Raw genomic sequence first — 20688 nt, forward strand, 5'->3', positions numbered from 1 at the left:
AATGAGGCTTAGATATGGGATTTTAAACTGAGTTTTTACTTATACCCAAAACTATTTCTTTCCTAACTTCTCTACATCTATTAATGGAAGCACTATCTTTCCAAGCTGCTGGCTGAAAATTCTGAGAATTATCCTTGATATTTTCATTTGCATTTGCCTGCTACTTGCCAATCAATCTATAGAACCTTCTGTTACTTCAAACAATGAATCTTAGGTATATCCCTCATTACTGATTGTACAGCTGTATCCCTCTTCAGGTTGTTCTTATTTCCAATTTCTGTAACAGGCATTTTGGGTGAGCAGGAACTGATTTTGGACAGGAAGGATGAGGAACATAGATAGCCATTTCCTCTCCCAGACCTTCACTCTCACCCCTCTTCAATATCCATGCTGGCTAGCCTGGGCCCCAACATTGATAACAAGAGAAGCTGTGTGGCATTTTTATATTTACTTTCATATATTAATTTACAAGAGAACTAAGGAGTCCTTTGGAAAAATGGGGCTAAGATTCTGATCCCCATGAAAATTTGAGGTTATAAAACTATGCAGTATCTAGATGGCCCCAGGAGGTCATATTTCAGGTAACTGGCTCTGGGAGAGAATTCACACAATGCACTAGTCGGAGTAGAAGAGTATGGTCATGCCAAATATGGCGAGGTGGCTGACCCTGGAACTCAGCTTAGCCCAGCCCTCTGGCAGTTTTTAAGGGATTCTGGGGATATGATGTCAGTATTTATAAGTGTGTATGTGTAAATGGCTGCATTAACTTAGAGGACTATTAAACCTGCCAGGTGCCCTGGCAGCTTAGCTGTGGTCTTCACCTCAGTAAGCACAGTATAGGAGAAAGGAAATCATCTCTCTCATCTCATACAAACTGTTATTGAGAAGTGACTTTGCAAATATCTTCCCCAAGGCTGACTTATGGCTGCATATCTGTGCAACAGTCACACTGTGCATGCAATACCTTGCACACTAGCACAAATACTTATGGCATAAGCAGATTTCTGGTCTACCAAAATCAAGGTGGTGATATCCTCCAGGCTAGCTGTGGCTGTGGCAGTGGTCAGCAACACAGTTCTATTTCTACCATCATAGGGGCAATGGTGGTGTGGCATTGTTAGCAATGGGGGTGGAATGCTAACCCTAAAGCAGAGCCAGGTGATGTTGGGCCCAGAACACTAGGTGTTATGGCTCTATAGTCTGTGTAGGAGAGCAGTTTTCAGGACTATGAACCACAAAGGCATGTGTGAGCACTCATTGGATTATTAGAACTCCATAGAGGTAGGTGCTCTGAGCACTTGGACCTGGAATGACATTGGGACTATTAAAAAACCATGGATAAAGAATAAAACAATGTGATTAAACTAGATGGAAAGAATATTCAAGATAACTTTTATTTGTTTATTGTTTTATTCTATTTTGCTTCCCATGTCTTAACCATTCTTGTCAAGATACCTTTTGAAAGCATAATTCTCTTGCCATGTCACTAATACTTCTCACTCCCACCTCCATGTCATAGAAATAAACAACACTGACAATCAAATCTCACATTGTCTAAACTATGCCTCCTCTTTTAGCCTGCTATCCACAAGCCTCTTAATAGGGCAGTTCCAGTGTGATTTCCTATCAGTTTCTTTCAGTAAGAGCAAATTGCTGACCATTGTTCTGTGACCTGTTCGCCTTTGGCCTTGGGACTATGCTGTGTTGTCTACTTTCTCTCATTTTTTGAAGCTCCAATCCAACCAATCCTTTATTGCCCACACCCAATGCGCACCTTTTCCACACTGGCCAGCAAGACACAACCACATCCTCATCCAGGTTTCTCTGGCTCCTTGTATTTGTTCTGACATTTTATCACTTCCCATTGTGTGTCTTATAATTTGAGTGCACAGCTCATCTCCCCTTATTAACTACAAATCCCCTACAGGCTGGGTTAGCCTTATATAATGTTGCTTTTCCCAGCAAGACCAGCCTTGTGTTAGGAGAAATATTTGTTCAAAAAGAGAATGAATAAGAGCCAGCAGTAGGAACATTTCTATTTCCCTCTTCCTCGCCATGGCCGCAGAGAGAGCTAGGTGAGGTATTCTGAGGTGAGAGAGAAAGGAGGAGTGAGTGAGCTACCACATTTATAGGTGACTAATGCTTTCCAAAGGAAATGAAAGATTTGCAGTTATTACTACTTTGCAAAGCTTTATTTTTCCACTTAGGGGCCAGCCTCCAATTTTGCAATCTGAAAAATAACAAAAAGCAAGTTCCACATGTAAGGCAGTCCCCACGGTCTCGGCAATTATTTTTAGGTCATTGTGATGTGATTTCTGCAGTGAAATGCTTCCCTGGCTCAGAATTATTGTCATTTTTCTGACTCGTGTTTGTTTCTCACGCTCTGTCTGGCCCGGGCCCATATTCCTGACCTCATTTCTGCTATACCGTTTCCCTATTTGACCATCCAAACAGGCACGCCTAACAGCTGACCCACAGCCACTTCCCCAAAACATCTCCATGGATATCCACAGTTTGTGGAGCTTGTTGATGGCCACCTGTGGCTTTGAAGGTTCATGGGCCTCTGAGCATTGCATAAGGGTGGAGACAGTAGGCAGCAAAGAGTCTGAACTCCCTTAACTGAGGAATGAATAGAAATAGGGAAGCTTCAGTCAGTGGTGCAGCACAACATGGCCACATACAGGTGCATTTGATTTAGAAATAAAGGGGCCTGATGGACCAAATGCTGACTTACTGCTTTGTTAATAAGGAGATCCAAAACCCAAATCACTGGGTGCACCCAGTCACATTTCTGCTGGTGCTTCCTCCCACTTGCTCCATTACATCACTTTTCCATCACAAGCACAGTGCTGGACACTACATCATGAAAGCTTTTAGACAGTAGGGACCATGTTAAGCTTTTTTGCATACCCATGTTAAGCTTTTTTGCAGCACTTAGTGGAATATGTTTTGCACATGCAGTGAGCTGAACAAATACATGGCCATGTGAATAGAGTGGAAAGAAAACTGGATTTTAAAATAGACCTGCATTTAAGTTCCAGCTTTGAATTCCCTTGCCCCTATGACCTTGGGCATGTCATTGAACCCACTGAGAGTTCAGGTCTCCAATGCTAGGTGGTCTCTAAGTCTCCTTATCCTGCCCACCTTCTCTAATTATATTTGAAATTGATTGATATTGTCATCAACTGGCTACTACTAAGTCTCACAAATACTACCAACTGGTCTCCCCGTGTTTTTCTCTTTAATTTTCACACTCCAGCCAAAATCAACTTTTTAACCATCTTTCTTACATAAGCCACATCATTTCATTCCTCTGGTTAAAACGTTTTCCACAGAAAATCCCTCTGGTTTAAGTCCAAACTCATTGATGTGAATTCATGATCTAGTTTTACCCTGTCCTGCAATTCAGCCACACCCTCAGCTCCCTTCAGCCCTTCACAGATGCTGATCCCTCTGCCTAAAGGTCTTTCCTATGCCTCTTTTGACTTATTCCTACTCATTCTTTGGGCCTCAGCTTACACATTCTTTTCTTAAGAAGACAGTCCTCAGCATCCCACAATGCCCTGTGCTTGCCCCTATCACAGTCTCATCATCCTGTCTTCCCACTGTGTGTGTACTTTCTTCTCTCCCAGAAATCCCTGAGAGGCAGCATGGTATCTTGTACATTCCTGTGTCCTTGGTAACTCAGCACAGTGAACAACTGAATAGACCTGTGAGGTACTCACACTTGACCCCCATCTTGTTGCACCTCTTCTCCCCAACCACCCAGTTCCCTGCATTGTCAGAACACATGCCAGGCACCAACAAGCCAAGCCCTCTTGACTACTGTTTCTCATCTTTTATGACCACTGAAATTTCCCCCCAAATGGTAGCTAAGCCATGGTGCTCTTGTGTGTTCTTGGTTTCTGAGGAGGAAAATAACAAGAGTCAGATCTGAGTATTAGTGATCAACTTCCAATTTCTTAGGTAGAAAAAATTAATAGATCAAAAGTACTATCTTATATATGAACTGCAGAAGTTATACTTGGCAAGAAAGAGTAAATAAGATTAAAGTCCACCAAGCCAAAGCAAACAAACCAAAGAAAGCAGAGTATAGAAATGCATGTATATAATCAACCAGCTACTGCCCTCCTTCTTCCCAACACATACAACAGACATATCATTATGGATATATACTTTTACCTCATCCTGGGTTCCAAGTATTCTGTCTTTAGGGGTTTATTCCTTTCAAGGCAGATTTGGCAACTACATGGAATATATCCTGTTACTCTACATTCTCATGCTATTGGTTGATATCAATGAGCTCTAATACAATTTTCTTTTTTAGGGCCTGAGAAGAACCTGTCCCAGCACAGGGCTCCCAACATCAGCTACCAGTAGGTCCCCAACTTAAGCAATATTCTCTAAAATGACCTTTGTTAAAATGCAAAGGCCCCAGGCTGGAGGACAGTGTAAATCACTGGAATCTTGGGGTAAATTGACTAAATACTTTCTTTAAAACAGGAGAAGCAAGAAAGAGTTTGAGCACTCGGGGAAAGAGGGTATGAAGGTGGGAGGAGCAGGCTTCACAAAAGGGAAAGAAAGACAAGGAAGGAACCATCATCTGAGTTCTGGCACGAAGGTAACTTGCTCTAAGACAAAGGCTCGTGAAGCCCATGGAGCAGGCACTGAGAGCCCAAGCCCCTGTGGAATGTGTTTTCTTTCTGGCTTTTGTTTCTGGCAGAGCACGGTGTTCCATTAAACTTTTCCCTAGGTATTGGGGGATTACCCAGCTTGTCAGATATGAATAGTATATGTGAGTCTAGACTAGAGAGGGAACATCATAATTAGCTTCTGATATGCAGGCACTATGCTTGGCATGCCTCTTTCAGTAAAGCAAAAGCATGGAGTGGATGAGAAGGCTCTAAAATGGAAAGGGGTTTCCACTCACTGGGTGGAAGACCAAGCACTTTCCCTTGATTACAGATCACTGGGCAGTGTTTCTGAGAATTAGTGTTGCCAGGTGGTTGAATGATAAAATCTAGGGCAGCTGCTTAAATGAGCTTACATGACTCCAGCGAGGCTGTTCTGCAAGCCCCTGGGCAATTGCCCAAATGCCCTCTAGGAGCTCTAGTGCCAGATGTTGATGCAAATAAACCCATAATGATGCAGGCAACAGGAATGGAACACACCTAGCATGCTAAACTGTCACATGCCTCTTTAGAAGGAATATATTTAGATGCCTTGGATCATTCAGCTGTTCAAACACTTAATTGCAAGTGGAACCAAAGATCAACATTTTATTGGGAAAAGTAACATATGTAGTAGCTTTGCAATGATTAATTCTTCGTGAAGGGAGAGAAGAACTCATGACTTGCTGCGTGTGTATATGTGTGTTGTACCAGCTGTGTATTCTTTTGCTGGAATGTGTCCGCAAGTATCAAAAACAATCAAAATTCTTTTTACTTGAAAACTTAAAGATGGCTAAATCCCCATTAACTCAATATAAAGGCAGTCTTACAGAACAGTATGCTTCTGGAATATTCCTCAGAGGTTTGAATGACAAGCTTAAGTTGGTTTTCTCTCTGCAATTCTTACCTGCTAATGTAAGCAAGACTCGCAGCAGCCAACAAGCTGAGTCCTTTCTTCTTCATTGGATAGCTGTGTGGCCTGAGGATGACTTCAACCAGGGAAAAGGGGAGTATGAACGTGTGCTGCAGGATAAAAGATGGCAGTCATGTCAGTGCCGTGGCTTCCTAGTCTCTTAATTCTCTCTTCCCCCTTCAGATTACTTTTTCCATAACTACCAGAGGAAACTTTCCAAAACTGGGCTGAGATCATGCTCCAAGGACTTCCAGTGGCTCTCTCTTGCTTATCATACGGATCCAAACTCCTTTGTCTGGCTACCAACATTCTTTTTAATGTTCTGTTGCCCAATCTTGTCCTGCTTATTGCCTGCTGCTTCCCTCTCCTAATACACATGCATACATGTACACACACACTCACACACATGTGTGCACACACACTCACTCTTCCACTGAAACAAGGATGTTTCCTTCATTCTTCTTTGTACCCAGCATGCTTGCTCCAACCTTCACACTTCCACTCATTCCTCAACTGTGTTAAATGTGTCTTTTCTCCCTGTATTCACATTCTTCTGTGTTCTCACAGCCAATGCAATTTTCCATGATGCTGTCTCTGAATTTTCCTTTTGCTAATTGCTCTCACCCAATCTAACTATGCTTATATCCTATGCCATGCAGTCTAGCACTTGTGATGTGTATTTGTAAGATCTTGAGGGCCAGAAAACACATCTTAGCCCATCTCTGCATCCCCATCGCACTTGGCACCATGTAAGCTTCCTGTTGATGGGGTAGGTGTTGTGGGGTATGTGAGAGAGTCCCTCCAAAACCCTCTATGCCCTCCCCACTCCTTCCCTGCTTAACCCTCTTCTTCATAACAATCTGTCTTCTCTCACATCTTTCAAACCCTTAACATGTTTTTAAAACAATCAAGGAAATAAGCCTTTAGTAATAGTGATGTTTTCACGTGGAAATACTACAGAGGCCTACTCGCATCTTAGTTGTGGGAGCTGATCTGGGAATTAAATTTTGCCCTTATGCCATACTCTGTGTTTATTAGGAATGTCTGATAGTGTTAGCATTTTACAGTTTTTGCATTTTTGTCATTCCTCTTTCATCCCTCTTGCATCCATAGCCTTTTCCTGCAAACTCCATCCCATTCCCATTCCAGAGTCCCAAGGCAACTATGTCAGCACCTTGGTTACAGTAGTCCCTGGGGCTTAGGAATGCCACAGTGCCCGCATGACCATGCTCCCAGGCCCAGCTATGCTGTCCATCCCATTATGCTTTTGCTCAGAGGCAGCCCCAGGAGGCAGTAGCTTCCTCTTGCCTTACTTGACCTAAGGTACAGTCGGATCAAAATCTTTAGATGACACAATTTGAGCTTGCGATAGCAACAAAGTCTAACCTATTCCAGTGCTCTCTCCTCCATGAGACAAGCCATTATATAGACTTAAACAGTGTTAAAAACATAATAATAAATTTTACAAAAGACCTTTAGATAATGGGAAACAAGACAAGTGTTGGAATGAGTCTTAAGCACAGGGTGTTACTGAGCAGAGAGGGCCTCCTGGGAACCCCCAGTCAAGGCTGCTGTTGGGTGGCTCAGAGCAGTTAGGCCTCTTTAAGGCCCTGGGTGCCTACATTTTAGTAGCAAAGCCTAGAGAAACAGTCTTTGGTGCAAACCATTGCTTTTATATAATCTGTCCCAAGCTGGTCCTGAACCTCCTGGCTGGTTGGATATGCAAATGGAAAGACTGCCAGGTGCACTGTCGCACCTTGCCTCCTGTTTTGGTCTGATTTTAGGCTACAGCTTCTGTGTCTCTCCCTCCAGTAAAGGAACATGATATTTAGAGGCACGACTTTTGAATCTGGCCCTGGACTAGTTTCTGAACTTCCGCTTCCTTGGTTGTGAAATGGGGTAATAACTAATGCACATGCGTTAGGGGCGCTGCCCTGAGGACTGAGATAAGTGCATGTAAAGGGCTGGCCCCTTGGCCCAGGAGACTTACTGTGATATTGTTCTTCTCTCATTGCCGACCCAATGTGGAGCAGGAGAGGCAAAGTTCTAGGATGCCCACAGCACCCCCCAGTACCCAGATGCACCCTGACCCGTAGGAGGAGGCTGTGGTAGCAGAGCCATCCCCACAGTCACCCCATGACTCTCTCCTCAGCCCTCAGCTGGTGCCTGTGCTCCCAACCTCAGAGCCCTGGATGTGCTGTGAGGGATATGCCGCTTTTTTCCCCCAGAGGCCACCTCAGGAGGTGAGAGATGGGGCTGTCCTTCCAGCAAAGCCACTGCCTCTCCACCTGCCTTCATTCTACTGCATCCAGGAAAGATCCAACTCCTGCTAGCAACCATTAACAGTCCCATTATACCGGCCATTGATCTGATAGATTTTATTAGCACTGTTCACTGGCAGCAGCTTCCGCTCTCTACATTAATGATCATTTGGAAAAGAATTCCTGTGAAACAATGCAGTGTGTCTGCATTAGGAGAAAATGAGTTCCCAGTGATTAATGTTTTCACAACAGATAACTGAGAGATGCATGACTGGTCACCTCTTCGAGGGGCCTGCCCTTTACAAGTGACATTCAATTGAATTTCCAAGTGAATTCTCCCTGATGACTCTGGGAAGTTTACTTCAGTGATGTCATTAGTGATGGGCCATATACTGTGGCTTAATATCTACTAAAAGGTCTTTAAAAGAACCACAGTTTTTGACTGGGCTGGGTGTAGAAATGAGGGGGTAGAAATGAGGGGAGGAGAAAGACCACATTCTGTAGGCTTTCTAAATATTTAGCTACTGTGCAGAGCCAAGCATGACGCACTAAACCTTGTGGTATTTCAAATGTACTGGTATGTCACCTCATGTTGATATAAATTACATAACCTTTGTCAGGCAGCATATTTTTTTAAAGAGGAAGAAATAATTCAGTAAGAGCAAAATCAAATATGCTTTCTACTTCCAAAAGAAGCTAATAATTAGGCTGGGATTGACACAAATTAGAATGCTGCCAAAAATTTGCTGAAAACAGTGACTCATTTTGTATTTCAATTAACAGTTTCTCAGTTTCCCTTATAAACAGTGAAGCTGACAAAAATTAATTATCTCAGAGGGGGTAAAATATTTCTTACCAAAGTAAACAAAACACCATGGGCTGAAATAATAGTGTGTGTAAACAGAGAGGATGGAGGAAGCTATCTTTGCTTGTCAAGTAAGCCATCATTCTGGTAGATTTTTCTTTAAATATCTAATTTTAAAAGCATCGGTTCAAAGGACAGTGTTGTTCTTTTCCCATCCTTTTTTTTTTTTTTTTTTTTTTACTAAAATATGTCTTTTCTCCCGTCCTTGGTGTAATGCCTGCTTCCATTTGGATATATTAGAGACAGAACTATAGGCATGAAATATTGATTTAAGCATTAGTATAATAATTGCCATTTAGAGTCCCTGGTTGCAAAATAGCTTTGTGGATAAGTACTAAAATTTACCAACCCATAGAAAATACTTACAAGGTTACATGAGTAGCAACATGGAAAATAATGAGCACTTACTTTGACTCAATTCATACCAGTAGATAAGTAGCTGCTACAAAAGCTTCCCTGTATATGAAGCTAAACTAACAATAGGATGCATTTGCCTGCTTCTTGTGCAAGAGGCCAGGCTTAATCACTGAGAGAACCCATGGAGCCGACAGTTCCTCATTGTCATACAGGCTCCAAGTACTGAGGCAATAGGCTAGGATGGTCACACCCTTGCCTGTAAGATTCTTGGGGGAACAAGAGCACTTAATTTTCTGCAGTGAGAGAAATTCAGGGAGCCTCCACACTTTAAAATCAGGTGACACTTAAAATATGATTTCTAGCCAAAACCGGTTTGGCTCAGTGGATAGAGCATTGGCCTGCAGACTGAAAGGTCCCAGGTTCAATTCTGGTCAAAGGCATGTACCTTGGTTGCAGGCACATCCCCAGTAGGGGGTGTGCAAGAAGCAGCTGATCAATGATTCTCTCTCATTGATGTTTCTAACTATCCCTCTCTCTTCCTCTTTGTAAAAAATGAATAAAATATATTTTAAAAAATACATACATAAATAAAATATGATCTCTGTCTCTTTCCTCATTTCATTTTCTTATTGAACTAGCTGTTGGGTTTTGTTGACTAAGATAAACAAAACAGCTTCTATCTTCTGGGACTGGTCATTGAGAGACTTTCTCACTCATTGCTGTTTCTAATGAACTTGCATGTTGCCCACTTCATGTTTGCACCTGTCTTCTTCCTTTCCCTGTTCAGGCAACAGTTGGATCTGAGAATTAATTCTTCCATTGCCTCTTCCCAATTTGATGTCCTTTCCCCAAGTCTCTAGAATAATATCTTTGGTTTATGGTGCTCATGGGTAGCAAGTTTTAAATCAAGTTTTATTGAACCAACAAAATCTCATTTCTGGGTATGTTAAGGAGGATATTTTCACTTAGTGTATATTAAATATGTCACTTTTTAATTTATTTTAAAAATGAAAGCCTTCACAATCTCCTCAGGGTCAAATACATGATCAAAACATCAATTAAAACTTAAACGTAAATACAACAGACATGAAAATGAAGGCAAAACTAACCTAATTGGAATGCTATTTTACTAGGCATGTCATTATACTGTGGATCATGTTCCTTAGCCTAAAAACTACCTGCAGTAATAGTTGTTTTGTAAATTCTTGTAACACAATCTCTGGTTTTTATAATACCATCCATTTGCCAGCTAAAAACTTTTACCTCACTCCTTAGCACCTTCTCTTACTGTAGTTTCTGCTTCTAACCACCTATATTCTCCACAGTTCCTGTGTTGTTAAAGGTGCAATTTTGCTTTCAATCTGACATTTGGCAACCCTGAAATGTAAATATAAGCTAAATTGCTTATATCTCTAGGGAAGAACTCCTCTCTCTCTCTCTCTCTCTCTCTCTCTCTCTCTCTCTCTCTTACACTATCTGCAGGGATCTTTTTCTTTTTCTTTTTCTTTTTTTTTTGTCTCAAATGCTAGAGTTCAGAAGATAATTGGATTTGTAAAAATTCCCTTTTCCACTTTTTAGGAATTCAAGTGCATAGCCTGGCACCACTATAATTAAAGAATCAATGTTCAAATGCCTGGGAGGAGGGATTGGGCAGATAAACCAACCACAGAAAGAGCCACAGACTTCTCTTGACCTCTATAGTCGACGTAGGTAGCTGACACAGCTCAGCTTGCTAAATATTCAAAACAGACGTTAAAAACCAATAATTTAATTTACTGCAGAGGAGTATTAATGTTTGCAGTTTACTCCAAAATGCACCAAAACAAAATGAGTTGATAGATGGATGCATACTATATGTGCTAGAGCAAATGCTGTGAACTAGTAAAACACTGTGAACTAGTAATAGTAGAACCTAAGTGGTGGGTAATATAGGTGTTCCTTGTAAAATTCTTTAAACTCTGCTTAATGTTTGACTTTTTTTTTTTATAATAAAATATTGAAAGAAATACAAATAGTCTTTACTGACCTGGAAAGAGAAGTAAGTGCTCCATTGGGCCACGGAAGAAAAGCATGCCTTATTTATGAACTTGTGTGTGGATTGAACAGGTGGTTAAATGATAACTTTCAGAATTTCCGAAGACGGGTTTCTAAGTGATGTTTTACTTCCTATACTGTTGTCCCTGGCCAACATCTCAAAGCAGCATTCTTCTACTGTGAAGCTGGTTGGCTTTGATGGCTTGGTGAGGAAGTGGCCATTTAGATTCTATTCAGGTAAGTATAAGACAAAAGAAAGATCTGGGATCTTAGGACTCTACAATCATGAGTATTAGTATATCTGCTTCTTCCTGCTCTCCTCCTCTCTCTCCCTCCCTCTACAAAGCATCAATATCCTTCTCTTGTCTTAGTTGATTTGGATCAGTGGAGAGAGCATCGGCCTGAGGACTGAAGGGTCCTGGGTTCCATTCTGCTCAAGGGCACATGTCTGGGTTGTGAGCCCAATCCCCAGTAGGGGGTGTGCAAGAGGCAGCCGATCATTCTCTCTCATCATTGATGTTTCTATCTCTCTCTCCCTTTCCCTTTCTCTAATTTAACTCATTGGCAATAATAACAGCCTTAGATACCTTTTATAATCACTAACTCATTCTGTTACTTCTTATATCTGAATGTGGTTTGCTTTCTCCTTCAAATTCTTCTTATAACTCTCTATTCTTTAATCTTCCCAGCACCACCTCCCTAGGTTTCCCCTATTTTGGTACAGACTCAACATTGCAATTTGACCAACCTCCTAAAGCAAATTTCATGTTGCTACTCCCTGTTCTAAAACCTTCTATGGCTCCCTGTTGCCTCTGTCCCCTGCCAATACTCCTTTTCTAGTCCCATCTCTCTCTCAGTTTCCACAGTATCTTGAGACTCCCTCCTTTCAACTCAAACCAATTTTCTCCTTAATCCTTGTGTTTTATTCTATTTCCTTCCCTAGAATTTCTTTTTTTCACCCATTAGTTCTTTAATTCTTCTCTCCCATCCACCCCAGCTTTGAGACGCCTTACAATAAAAAGCACATACACTAACATGAAAAGATACTTAAGAAAATCAAGACCCAGGAGAGCACTGAAACACAAATACACCAACCAGAGACCTTCTGGTCCACTATTATTGAGATTCAAATTTAGCAATACCTTTCCCAACAGCCCAAGCAAAAGAGAAAGATGGAATGTACACAGTTATTTTTTTGTAAGAGAAATTCATTTTGCTTGCCCCTAATTAAGTCTCAAATAAATTTCTATCACTGTATTTTTATTTAATTTAGGGACATCAAGTCATGGTAGGCAGTGCTCTCAACTGTGTCCCCATAGCAAGCACAGAGGTCTTGGTTCCACAATCTATAAAATCTCAAGACAAAATAAAACACAATCTATTGAATGGGAGATAATATGTATAATTATGTTGCCTTCTAATGATCAGAGCAGTAGATGGACTTGAGAAAGACTATTTTCTTCACAAGTGTTTTTATTTGTGTTTGTCCCATTTGTGAGTCAGACAATAGCCATTATTTTATTGTATGTAGAGCTGGGAGTGTAGATATTACACACTGTTGATGATGCTGTTGAATGCTTAGAGGAACACAGAGAGTCTGTGGTAATGTTCACAACCTTTTACTGCAGATAAAGATTCTCATGAAAGAAACCATCCTGCCTCTTGGAGCTGAGTGCCCAGAACTTTCAGTGACCTCTAAGGCCCATGTTGTATCCACATTATACACACATTACATCCTGTCTTCCTTCGTATGAGATGCTCACTCTACTGTTCTTCCCACAGCTCCTTTGCTCTGCATTAGACTCTGCAGTGCTTAATTATATTCAGTTTTATTTTTTACCCTGTGGAGTTCATGTAATTTTTCTTCTATTCTGAATTAAATTATACTTTGAGGTAAAAGTTCTCCTTTACTTTTCAGGACATCCTCCCAACTCAGATTTATAAATGCCCTTTGACTGATTTTCTTCATTTTAAACTTTATGTTGCAAAGTAGAATTAAGCATTTAATATGGTTTATAGAGCCCCTAGTGAACTAGTAAACTGTCCTGTATTACTTTCATGCCCACACCCCACCTACAGGCTTCACCCCACCCTTACCTCCTGATTACTCTGCACTCCATTCATGGTACCCTCTCTCACCACTGATACATAGAAACATCCCTCTCCTTTCTCACCCTTCACCACTTTCTTCTCACTTTACAGGGATAAGCATACATATCACTGACTCTGGGACAGAATCTGAAACATCCAGCAGGTGCCCTTTCCTGGCATGGCTGGACCTCTCTGTGCTCATCCCCCTCACAGCATTACATAACTGCATTCACCTAGTATTGGACAAACTTTAAATGGAAACAATTTAAAGAAGCTTGGGGCTATCACCATTTCATCTCCAGTGCCTAGCATGGTGCTTAACCTACCCTGGCCACTTAATATCTATAGCATTAGTGAATGAATCAATGAAACAATAGAATGGGAACAAGAGGAAGAAGAGAGAGAGCTCTTCTGCATAGATGGAGAAGATAATCCAGTGTCCTGGTATGAGGACACAACAGCTGCAGTCCAAATTCAAATGGCATGGGCAGCCATGCATCAGCTGTGTCCATAGTAGCAGGGTCACAGAGTCAGTCCCACTTCAGGCTGGTCATATTTACCCTTTGTCATGGCTATAGATTTCTTCTTCTAACATTCTGGAAAATGGGTGTTATGAATCACAAAAACTTGCCAGAAAATGTGGCTCCTGGGAATACCCCTCGGGTATCCATGTTATGGCAACTAAATTGCAGACTCTGAAGGGGTGTCACCATCCAGGAGTCAACAACTCTGCAGAAGCTGGGAGATATATAGCCAGTAAAGGCTGTTCTTTGTTAATCTTGGGACCCACTGACCTCTGGTCCTCTATTCTGAAATTGGCCAGGTGGAAAACCCCCAGGTTTTACTCGATATCTACTTATATCCCTCCTCTGTATTAATCTGTCATTTGCCTTTCCTCTGTGCTTCAATGCCTGGCTGCACATAGCATACATGGAGACTTGTTTTTAAGACATAGACAGATGGACAGCTCTTTAGAAAGCTGCTCCACGTTGGAGGACGAAGACTGTTCTTTTCAAGAAAGAGAAAGTTTGGGAAGCTTGGAAATCTGTTCTTGCTTTAGAGACATCATCTCTCAGGGCATCATCCCTTCCTCTCAAATATCTTACCACAATGTGAATAAAGGACTCAGAATGTGTAGACAGCTGGTTTCCCTGGGAGATAACAGTATTTTAGGAAAGCATCCTGTAAGCATAAGCTCTGGGGCAAAGTTCCAAACTCCCCACATGATGATCCCACGATGGACCCAGTTTCCACCCTTTCTCCTTTCTGCCTCCAGCTTTTCCTTGCTGACCCACCAGGGAGTTCCTACAGGGACTCACCCACTGCTGTGCTCAAGTGACAGGTGCTCGCTGGTGAGTTTCCCAAATGCAAATAATTGGTTGATTCAGAGTTAGTCTATATGTCAGGCTATATGAGGGACACATGAGCTCACCATGTGAGTCTTAACACTAGAGGAGGAGATGGCTGAAAGAGAGACCTAGATGTAAAGGAAAAAGAGAAGGTTTGCTTGGAAAATGCCCCCCTTCAATATCCATCACATATCTCATGAGAAGCAGTTAAGTTTCAGCTCTCCAGGCAATTAAAAGGAATGTAAGATATGGTCCTAGAACTCAAAAAATATTGAATTTGAACTTATGTGTAGCCTTACAGAACTAGGACTAGTCTAGTTTTAAAGAATTATAATGGAGGCTCTGGAAGTGATAGACAACAGGTGGCTGGGTTGAGCACTTGGGAGTCCACAATGAAAGAACAAGGTCTTGTTTAATGCAAAGACCAACTTCTCTCACTCACAAGGTAAAATCTCTCTGACAGAAAAGACTTAGGGGTTTTTCCTTACCAGCTTTTGTGACATCTAAAACTCTGTTTTATTATCTCATAGAGTGTCACTAAGTTGTGATTTGTTCTTTCAAAATAAAAGTTAATTGTAATTTCCCCTTTATTAAAAATAGATCACTATATATTACAGATTAGTTTTTCAATTATGAACCCTTTTTTTTTTCTGGAATAAATAAAACCAAATGTTATCTGTAGGCTATAAAACTGAAGATGCAAAGTAGGATAGTAGATATGAGTTTGGCATTCAGAAGATAAATTTAGCAGAAGATAGAGATTTGGGAGCAAACAGAGTATAGATATGACTTTCTTTTTCATGGCAGTAGATGAGAGGACCCTAAGAGAGTGTATGGATTAAGAACAAAGAATCTTAGAGTAAACACTGTGGAACAGCAATAGTTAAGTCAGAGTTTCTCAACTTCCACACTACTGATGTTGTAGAATAGATAATTCTTTGTTGTGGGAGCCACCTGTGCATTGTAGGATGTTTAGAGCATCCTTAGCTTCTACTTACTAGATGCCAGAAGCACCCACTCACCCTCAGGTGTGACAATCAAAACTGTCTCCAGATATTGTCAAGTGACCCCTGGAGAGCAAAATCAATTCCAATTGAGAATTTCTCATTTAAGTGATAGGCAAAGGAAGAACATGTTGCAAATATAATTGACAAGGAGTGGTTATAAAATCTGGCAGTAAGGTAAAGAAGGAAAGAGAATATTTTGAGAAAAACATAAGCAAATGTCAAGGAAAGACATCCTATATAGTAAAAGCCCAATGTGCAAATTGTCCAACCAGGAGTTTGACCGCTGGCTATGATGTGTGCTGACCACCAGGGGGCAGCATCGATGACTCAGGATTGGCAGCGGGTGGCAGTGGAGGCACTGCCAGCCCTAGTGGGCCCTGACAAGAGTGGGACCATGGCAGGATGGTGGAGCAGGTGAGCGGGCGGCACCAGGCCAAGGCGTGTGTGAGTGGGAGCCTGATAGCCCCGCCAATTGCCCCACAGGTGGCGATTAGGGGAGGCGGTGGAGAGCAGGGCTGCCGCTGGGCTCCCAGGCATTAAGGGAGCCGCGTGAGGGACTTGGCCCCAATCAATTGCCCCACAGGCAGGATGGTGGAACAGGTGAGGGGGCAGCACCATGCCATGGCGGGGTGCCAGGTGAAGCAGTGAGGCTGCAAGGCTGAGGTGGAAACTGGGGCCCGATTTCCACAGGCTACCCCAAGGGACCCCACCCAAGCACGAGTTCATATGAAGACATAAGTACAAACCCCCCAGCTCCGTTTTAGAGATAAGCATACTGTAGTGAGTATACAGGAGTTTGTTTTTTGTGTCCCACATTGCTTGTTCTTCCTTCTAGGGTGTCATACATATTTCTCATCCAGTTCTCTGCATCTTTGGATTTCAAAGCCCTGTTCCTAGTATTCTTGGACTTGGGTCATAGAGCCCCTTGAAGCTAAGAGGTTAACATGGATATGTCTCCATGGCTACCATTGCCATCTGTTCCACAAAACCTAAGGGTGGGTGGAAATCTGGACAAGTTTGTAAGTGTGAAGTGAGGAACCTACATGCAGGACAAGTCGATGATAAGTTGGCTTGCTCAGAGCCCTCTACACTTCAGGAAATGCAAGCCTGTGGCATTAAGACAATCTTCCCATTGCCAAGAAATTTGTCTCACTTCCTTATTGTGGTCTTCTTAAGAAAAACAAAACAAATTTTTTTGAAAGGTCAAAAAATTCCTTCTCACCACAATAATGTGGCTCTTATGAGTTCCTGGATGTGTTTTCAGAGACACCGAAAACACACATGCTTTATTACCAACCAATTCATGCTAGGTGGGCTCTCTGGAATACCTCTTTGAAATGATGCACTTTTTAGTTTCCAAACTCAGGGAGGAGGGGTGAGGGGGGAGAGAGGGAAAAAAGTAGGGAAAGCACAAAGGTTTTGTTTTGTTTTCAGCTTTCAAATCTGAATTTTCACTGGTAAAATCTGTCCCTATTAAGGGAAATGAAACCCCTCCCTGCCTATATGAGTTTTTTATTCTGTCCTCATAAGAAGACTCTTGATTACTATTTTACTGTTAAAATGTTAGTTTCTATGACAGCCACCAAAGAATACTGATGGAGTTCCACATTCCTGGGTTCACTTTTTACATACATATACTTAATGTACCCCATCACAAGCCTCTTTGCCATCAATAGGAATCCTCGGTTGGATATTATCAAGTATCTCTCTCAGAGCCAATGCTAGCCCAGCAATGAAGAGAATGGGGATAACTGGCCTTTCACACAGTTCACAGAGATAGAAAGAAACTGTTTTTAACTGAATCTCCTTTGGCCACCTTTCTTTCATCGAGTTATCTCTGAGGTGATGTCTTCATTCCTTCTTCATTGCAGCCTTTGCCACCCTTCTTTCTTGATTCGGTGGCTTTTTAGAACTCTCTTTGGTTAAGTGAGTACCCGGTTGCCTAATTAAGATCTAAGAATGGTGGTCACATAGGCAAGTGTGAGCCTGAAAATAGTTCTGCCAAAGAGCTTTCATCCTTGAGCCATAGTACAAATCAAAACAAACATCACCTCTTCTTTAACAAAATACATGCCACTACTAATGCTAACAGAGGGGAGAGAGTCTTGTATCCACAGTTGTTAGTGGGGGTAGACTTCTTGTGATATACCGAGAAAAAGAATTTTCTGAGTCTCTCGCATGGAGGAGTTTTCAAAGTTCTATTTCCCTTTGTCCTTCCATAGAAGAAGTATAGCTGGTTCTTTAGTAGAGCTAAATTCAGAACCAGTATTAAGTTTCTGTTCTATGTCTGCATAGCCCAATCTAGCACCAGGCCAGCTTAATTTGTGTTTCCTCAATCCATCAGTCCATTGCATGTGGGCTCTGCAGGGAAACATGGGCAAATGCAAGGAAACCTAGAGCAAGCCAAGAGCATAAGAGAGCCAAGAGAACTCTTTTGTTTAGGGGATTAAGTGTTCCCAAATTTTTGTGTGCTTACAGTGACCATGTCCATTCTACCCAATGATCTTCGTTCCCAGGTATGACTAACACCCATGTCACCCCAACTTTATCTGGGCGTACATCTATTTTCCCATTGTTGGATCCCTTCTCTCAGAGTTTTTCAGGGAGTAGGCCAGTGGTTCCCTGGGCAGTTTCCTGGTGAAGCTGCCCAAGTGACATGCCTATAATGCCTAGTCTTCTATCTTTGCTCCTTTCTTACCATTAATAACTAGCTATTTGCAATGGTATCACCATGACTCTGCTTCTTTTTCAACATAAATCAGTCACTAATATATCATGTTTTTAATGTAACAACTAAAAGCCCCATAGATATTTCAAGATACCAACACTCTCCCTGAAATTTCCTCTAACTTTCTATACAAAAGAGCACATCAAAATATCAAAGCATATACTGTCAGCCACAGATTTTAGAGGTAGGGCTGCTAAAGGCTTTCTCTTTACCTTCAATGTTCCCTGGCCCCAGCACATCCCACTCTACCCCTAATGAGGAACTCTGGTGTCAGTCAAGGACATAGAAAAACTACCAGAGTTAAGAGATAAAAACTTCATTCATTCTTATACACAGTAGTCTTCAGTAAGTGCCTACCCCATGCCAGTCTGCATTAGGTGCTGGGGATTAAATGGCAAAAAAAATATGGTCCCTGCCCTTGTAGGCCTATAGTTTAATCAGCAATATGTTATATAAACAAGTAAAAAATGACTTATATACCAATCATGGCATATGCTATGAAGGACACAAACAGGAATCTATGTTTCAAAAGAAAAGTGGAGAGACATTAAGTAAGGTAGTCAGGGAAGGCCAGTCTAAAGAGGTCATTTTTAAGCTGGTCATTTTTTAAAAGTGCAGAATATTATGGAAGAGGACTATTTTCCTATTTACAGTTGGCCCTCAAGCAACATGGGTTTAGGGACACAACACCTCCCTTCATATCCCATAGACAAAAGTTCACATATAATTTTTGATTCCCCAATAACTAAGTTGTCCCCTAGTGTCCATGGGGGATTGGTTCCAGGACCCCTATAGATACCAAAATTTGTGGATGCTCAAGTGCCCCATATAAAAAGGTATAGATCTGTGCATACAGTCAGCTTTCTGCATCCATGGATTGGAACAGTATAGGTATTTGTTGAAAAAAATTGTGTAAAGGTGGCCTGGAGCAGTTCAAACCCATGATGTCCCAGGGGCAACTGTATTTTTTTTTCTTCTTCTGTATGAAGAAAGCTGAGAATGAAAGTAGGAAGGTCATTGTGGAGGTATTGTGTTATAGAAGCAAAGGTGGACACCCAGGTATTAGCAGTGGAACTAGAAAGTGAACAGATTTGCTCCATATTTTTTAGGTGAAAAGGACAAGATTAGGTAATACATTGGATATAATAGTGGTGGATGGAGGGAGACAACAAGGTCAATGCCAGCACTGGTTTCTGTCTTGAGCAATTGGGAGGATGGTGGCTCCATTTCCTGAGGAAGAGCATGCCAGGTCAGGTTTGGCAGTGAGTATCACATGTCCATGTCTGGACAAGTTGACTCAGAGATGGGCCAATAACAGCAATATCAGGTAGACAGTTAGAGATGTGCTATCAATAGAGGACAAAAGGCAGTTTCAAGGACAGAAAGATCTACTGTGATGAATGCCTCTGAGAGTTAAGTAACATGGGTGCAAAATAGGAGTCATGGATTGGCTGATGTGTGGAAACAGCTGATGACTTGAATAAGAGGAATGCACAGAGTAAGTATGGATCATACACACGGGTCTGGGGCAATGTCTCAGGCTTAGTTCCATTCAGAGAGACATGCGCTCTTTTTCTTGTGACTTGAATGGCAATATCTGCCCCGAAGGAAACTAGCCAACCCCACAACTACCCCCCACCTCAGCACCCAAATCCTGGTGACATTCAGGGCAAAGCTCAGAAAAACTAAAGTTATAACTTGAGGTTCACCTCTGTTTCAGGTGATAGAAAAAAGGGATGCTCTTTTTTATGTCTTTTCTTTCATCTTCTGATAGAGTAGGCAGTTTAGAAGACAATGCCAGAGAAGAGGTCCCAGAAAAACGACCTAGCAGCAAACTGCCTTCCTGCTTCTAGAAAGGCTCTAAGTGAAAGAGACAATATGGCTCAATCTAACTTACTAGAATTCAAGGGAGCAAGAAATTGGGGCAGGGGGTGGGAAGTAGTACCTATGTTAGCAAAGTCTTCATCTTGGGTCATTAGGCATTTTGGGGGAGAGATGAGCATTTGGTTAAATCTCTCAGTGGGGGAAATCTCAGTTAAGAATTAGGACTTGCACTTCACAGCTCCCCTGGCCAGTAGGCCCAGGCTGTTCTGTAGGTTTGTATGCTGAATACCCATGTTGACATTAATCAGAAAGTAAATCAATCAATCCTAGGGTCATTAAAACCCAATCCTGAAACTTTTAATTATATATAAACACATAAACAGTATGCATCAGAATATAAAGTAATACCAAAATGTGCTTAATTGCTACATTGCTTATCATGGAAGGCAGGCAATTTGATCACCTCAAGAGATCCTTTTATGATCAAGAGCCTTTCTTTAATTGCCAGAAAACTCTAAGAACCTCCTCAACAGGGACAGCTATCAGGATTAGAAAAGAGAACATATCACCCAATTCATCTATAATCGCA

General features: G+C 41.7%; 1 protein-coding gene across 2 annotated transcripts in view; it reads right to left on the bottom strand.

The window, feature by feature from the left end:
- Positions 1 to 20688, bottom strand: part of ADTRP (androgen dependent TFPI regulating protein) — an 87010-nt gene that overhangs the window by 17518 nt on the left and 48804 nt on the right. For both annotated transcript variants that reach the window (XM_084872763.1, XM_084872762.1), the window contains exon 4: positions 5578 to 5693. In XM_084872763.1, the coding sequence (XP_084728889.1) occupies positions 5578 to 5693 (116 nt within the window). The remainder of the gene's footprint in view (positions 1 to 5577; positions 5694 to 20688) is intronic.

Source organism: Pipistrellus hanaki (genome assembly GCF_964339955.1).
Source record: "Pipistrellus hanaki genome assembly, chromosome: 2".
In the NCBI taxonomy this organism is placed as follows: Eukaryota; Metazoa; Chordata; class Mammalia; order Chiroptera; family Vespertilionidae; genus Pipistrellus; species Pipistrellus hanaki.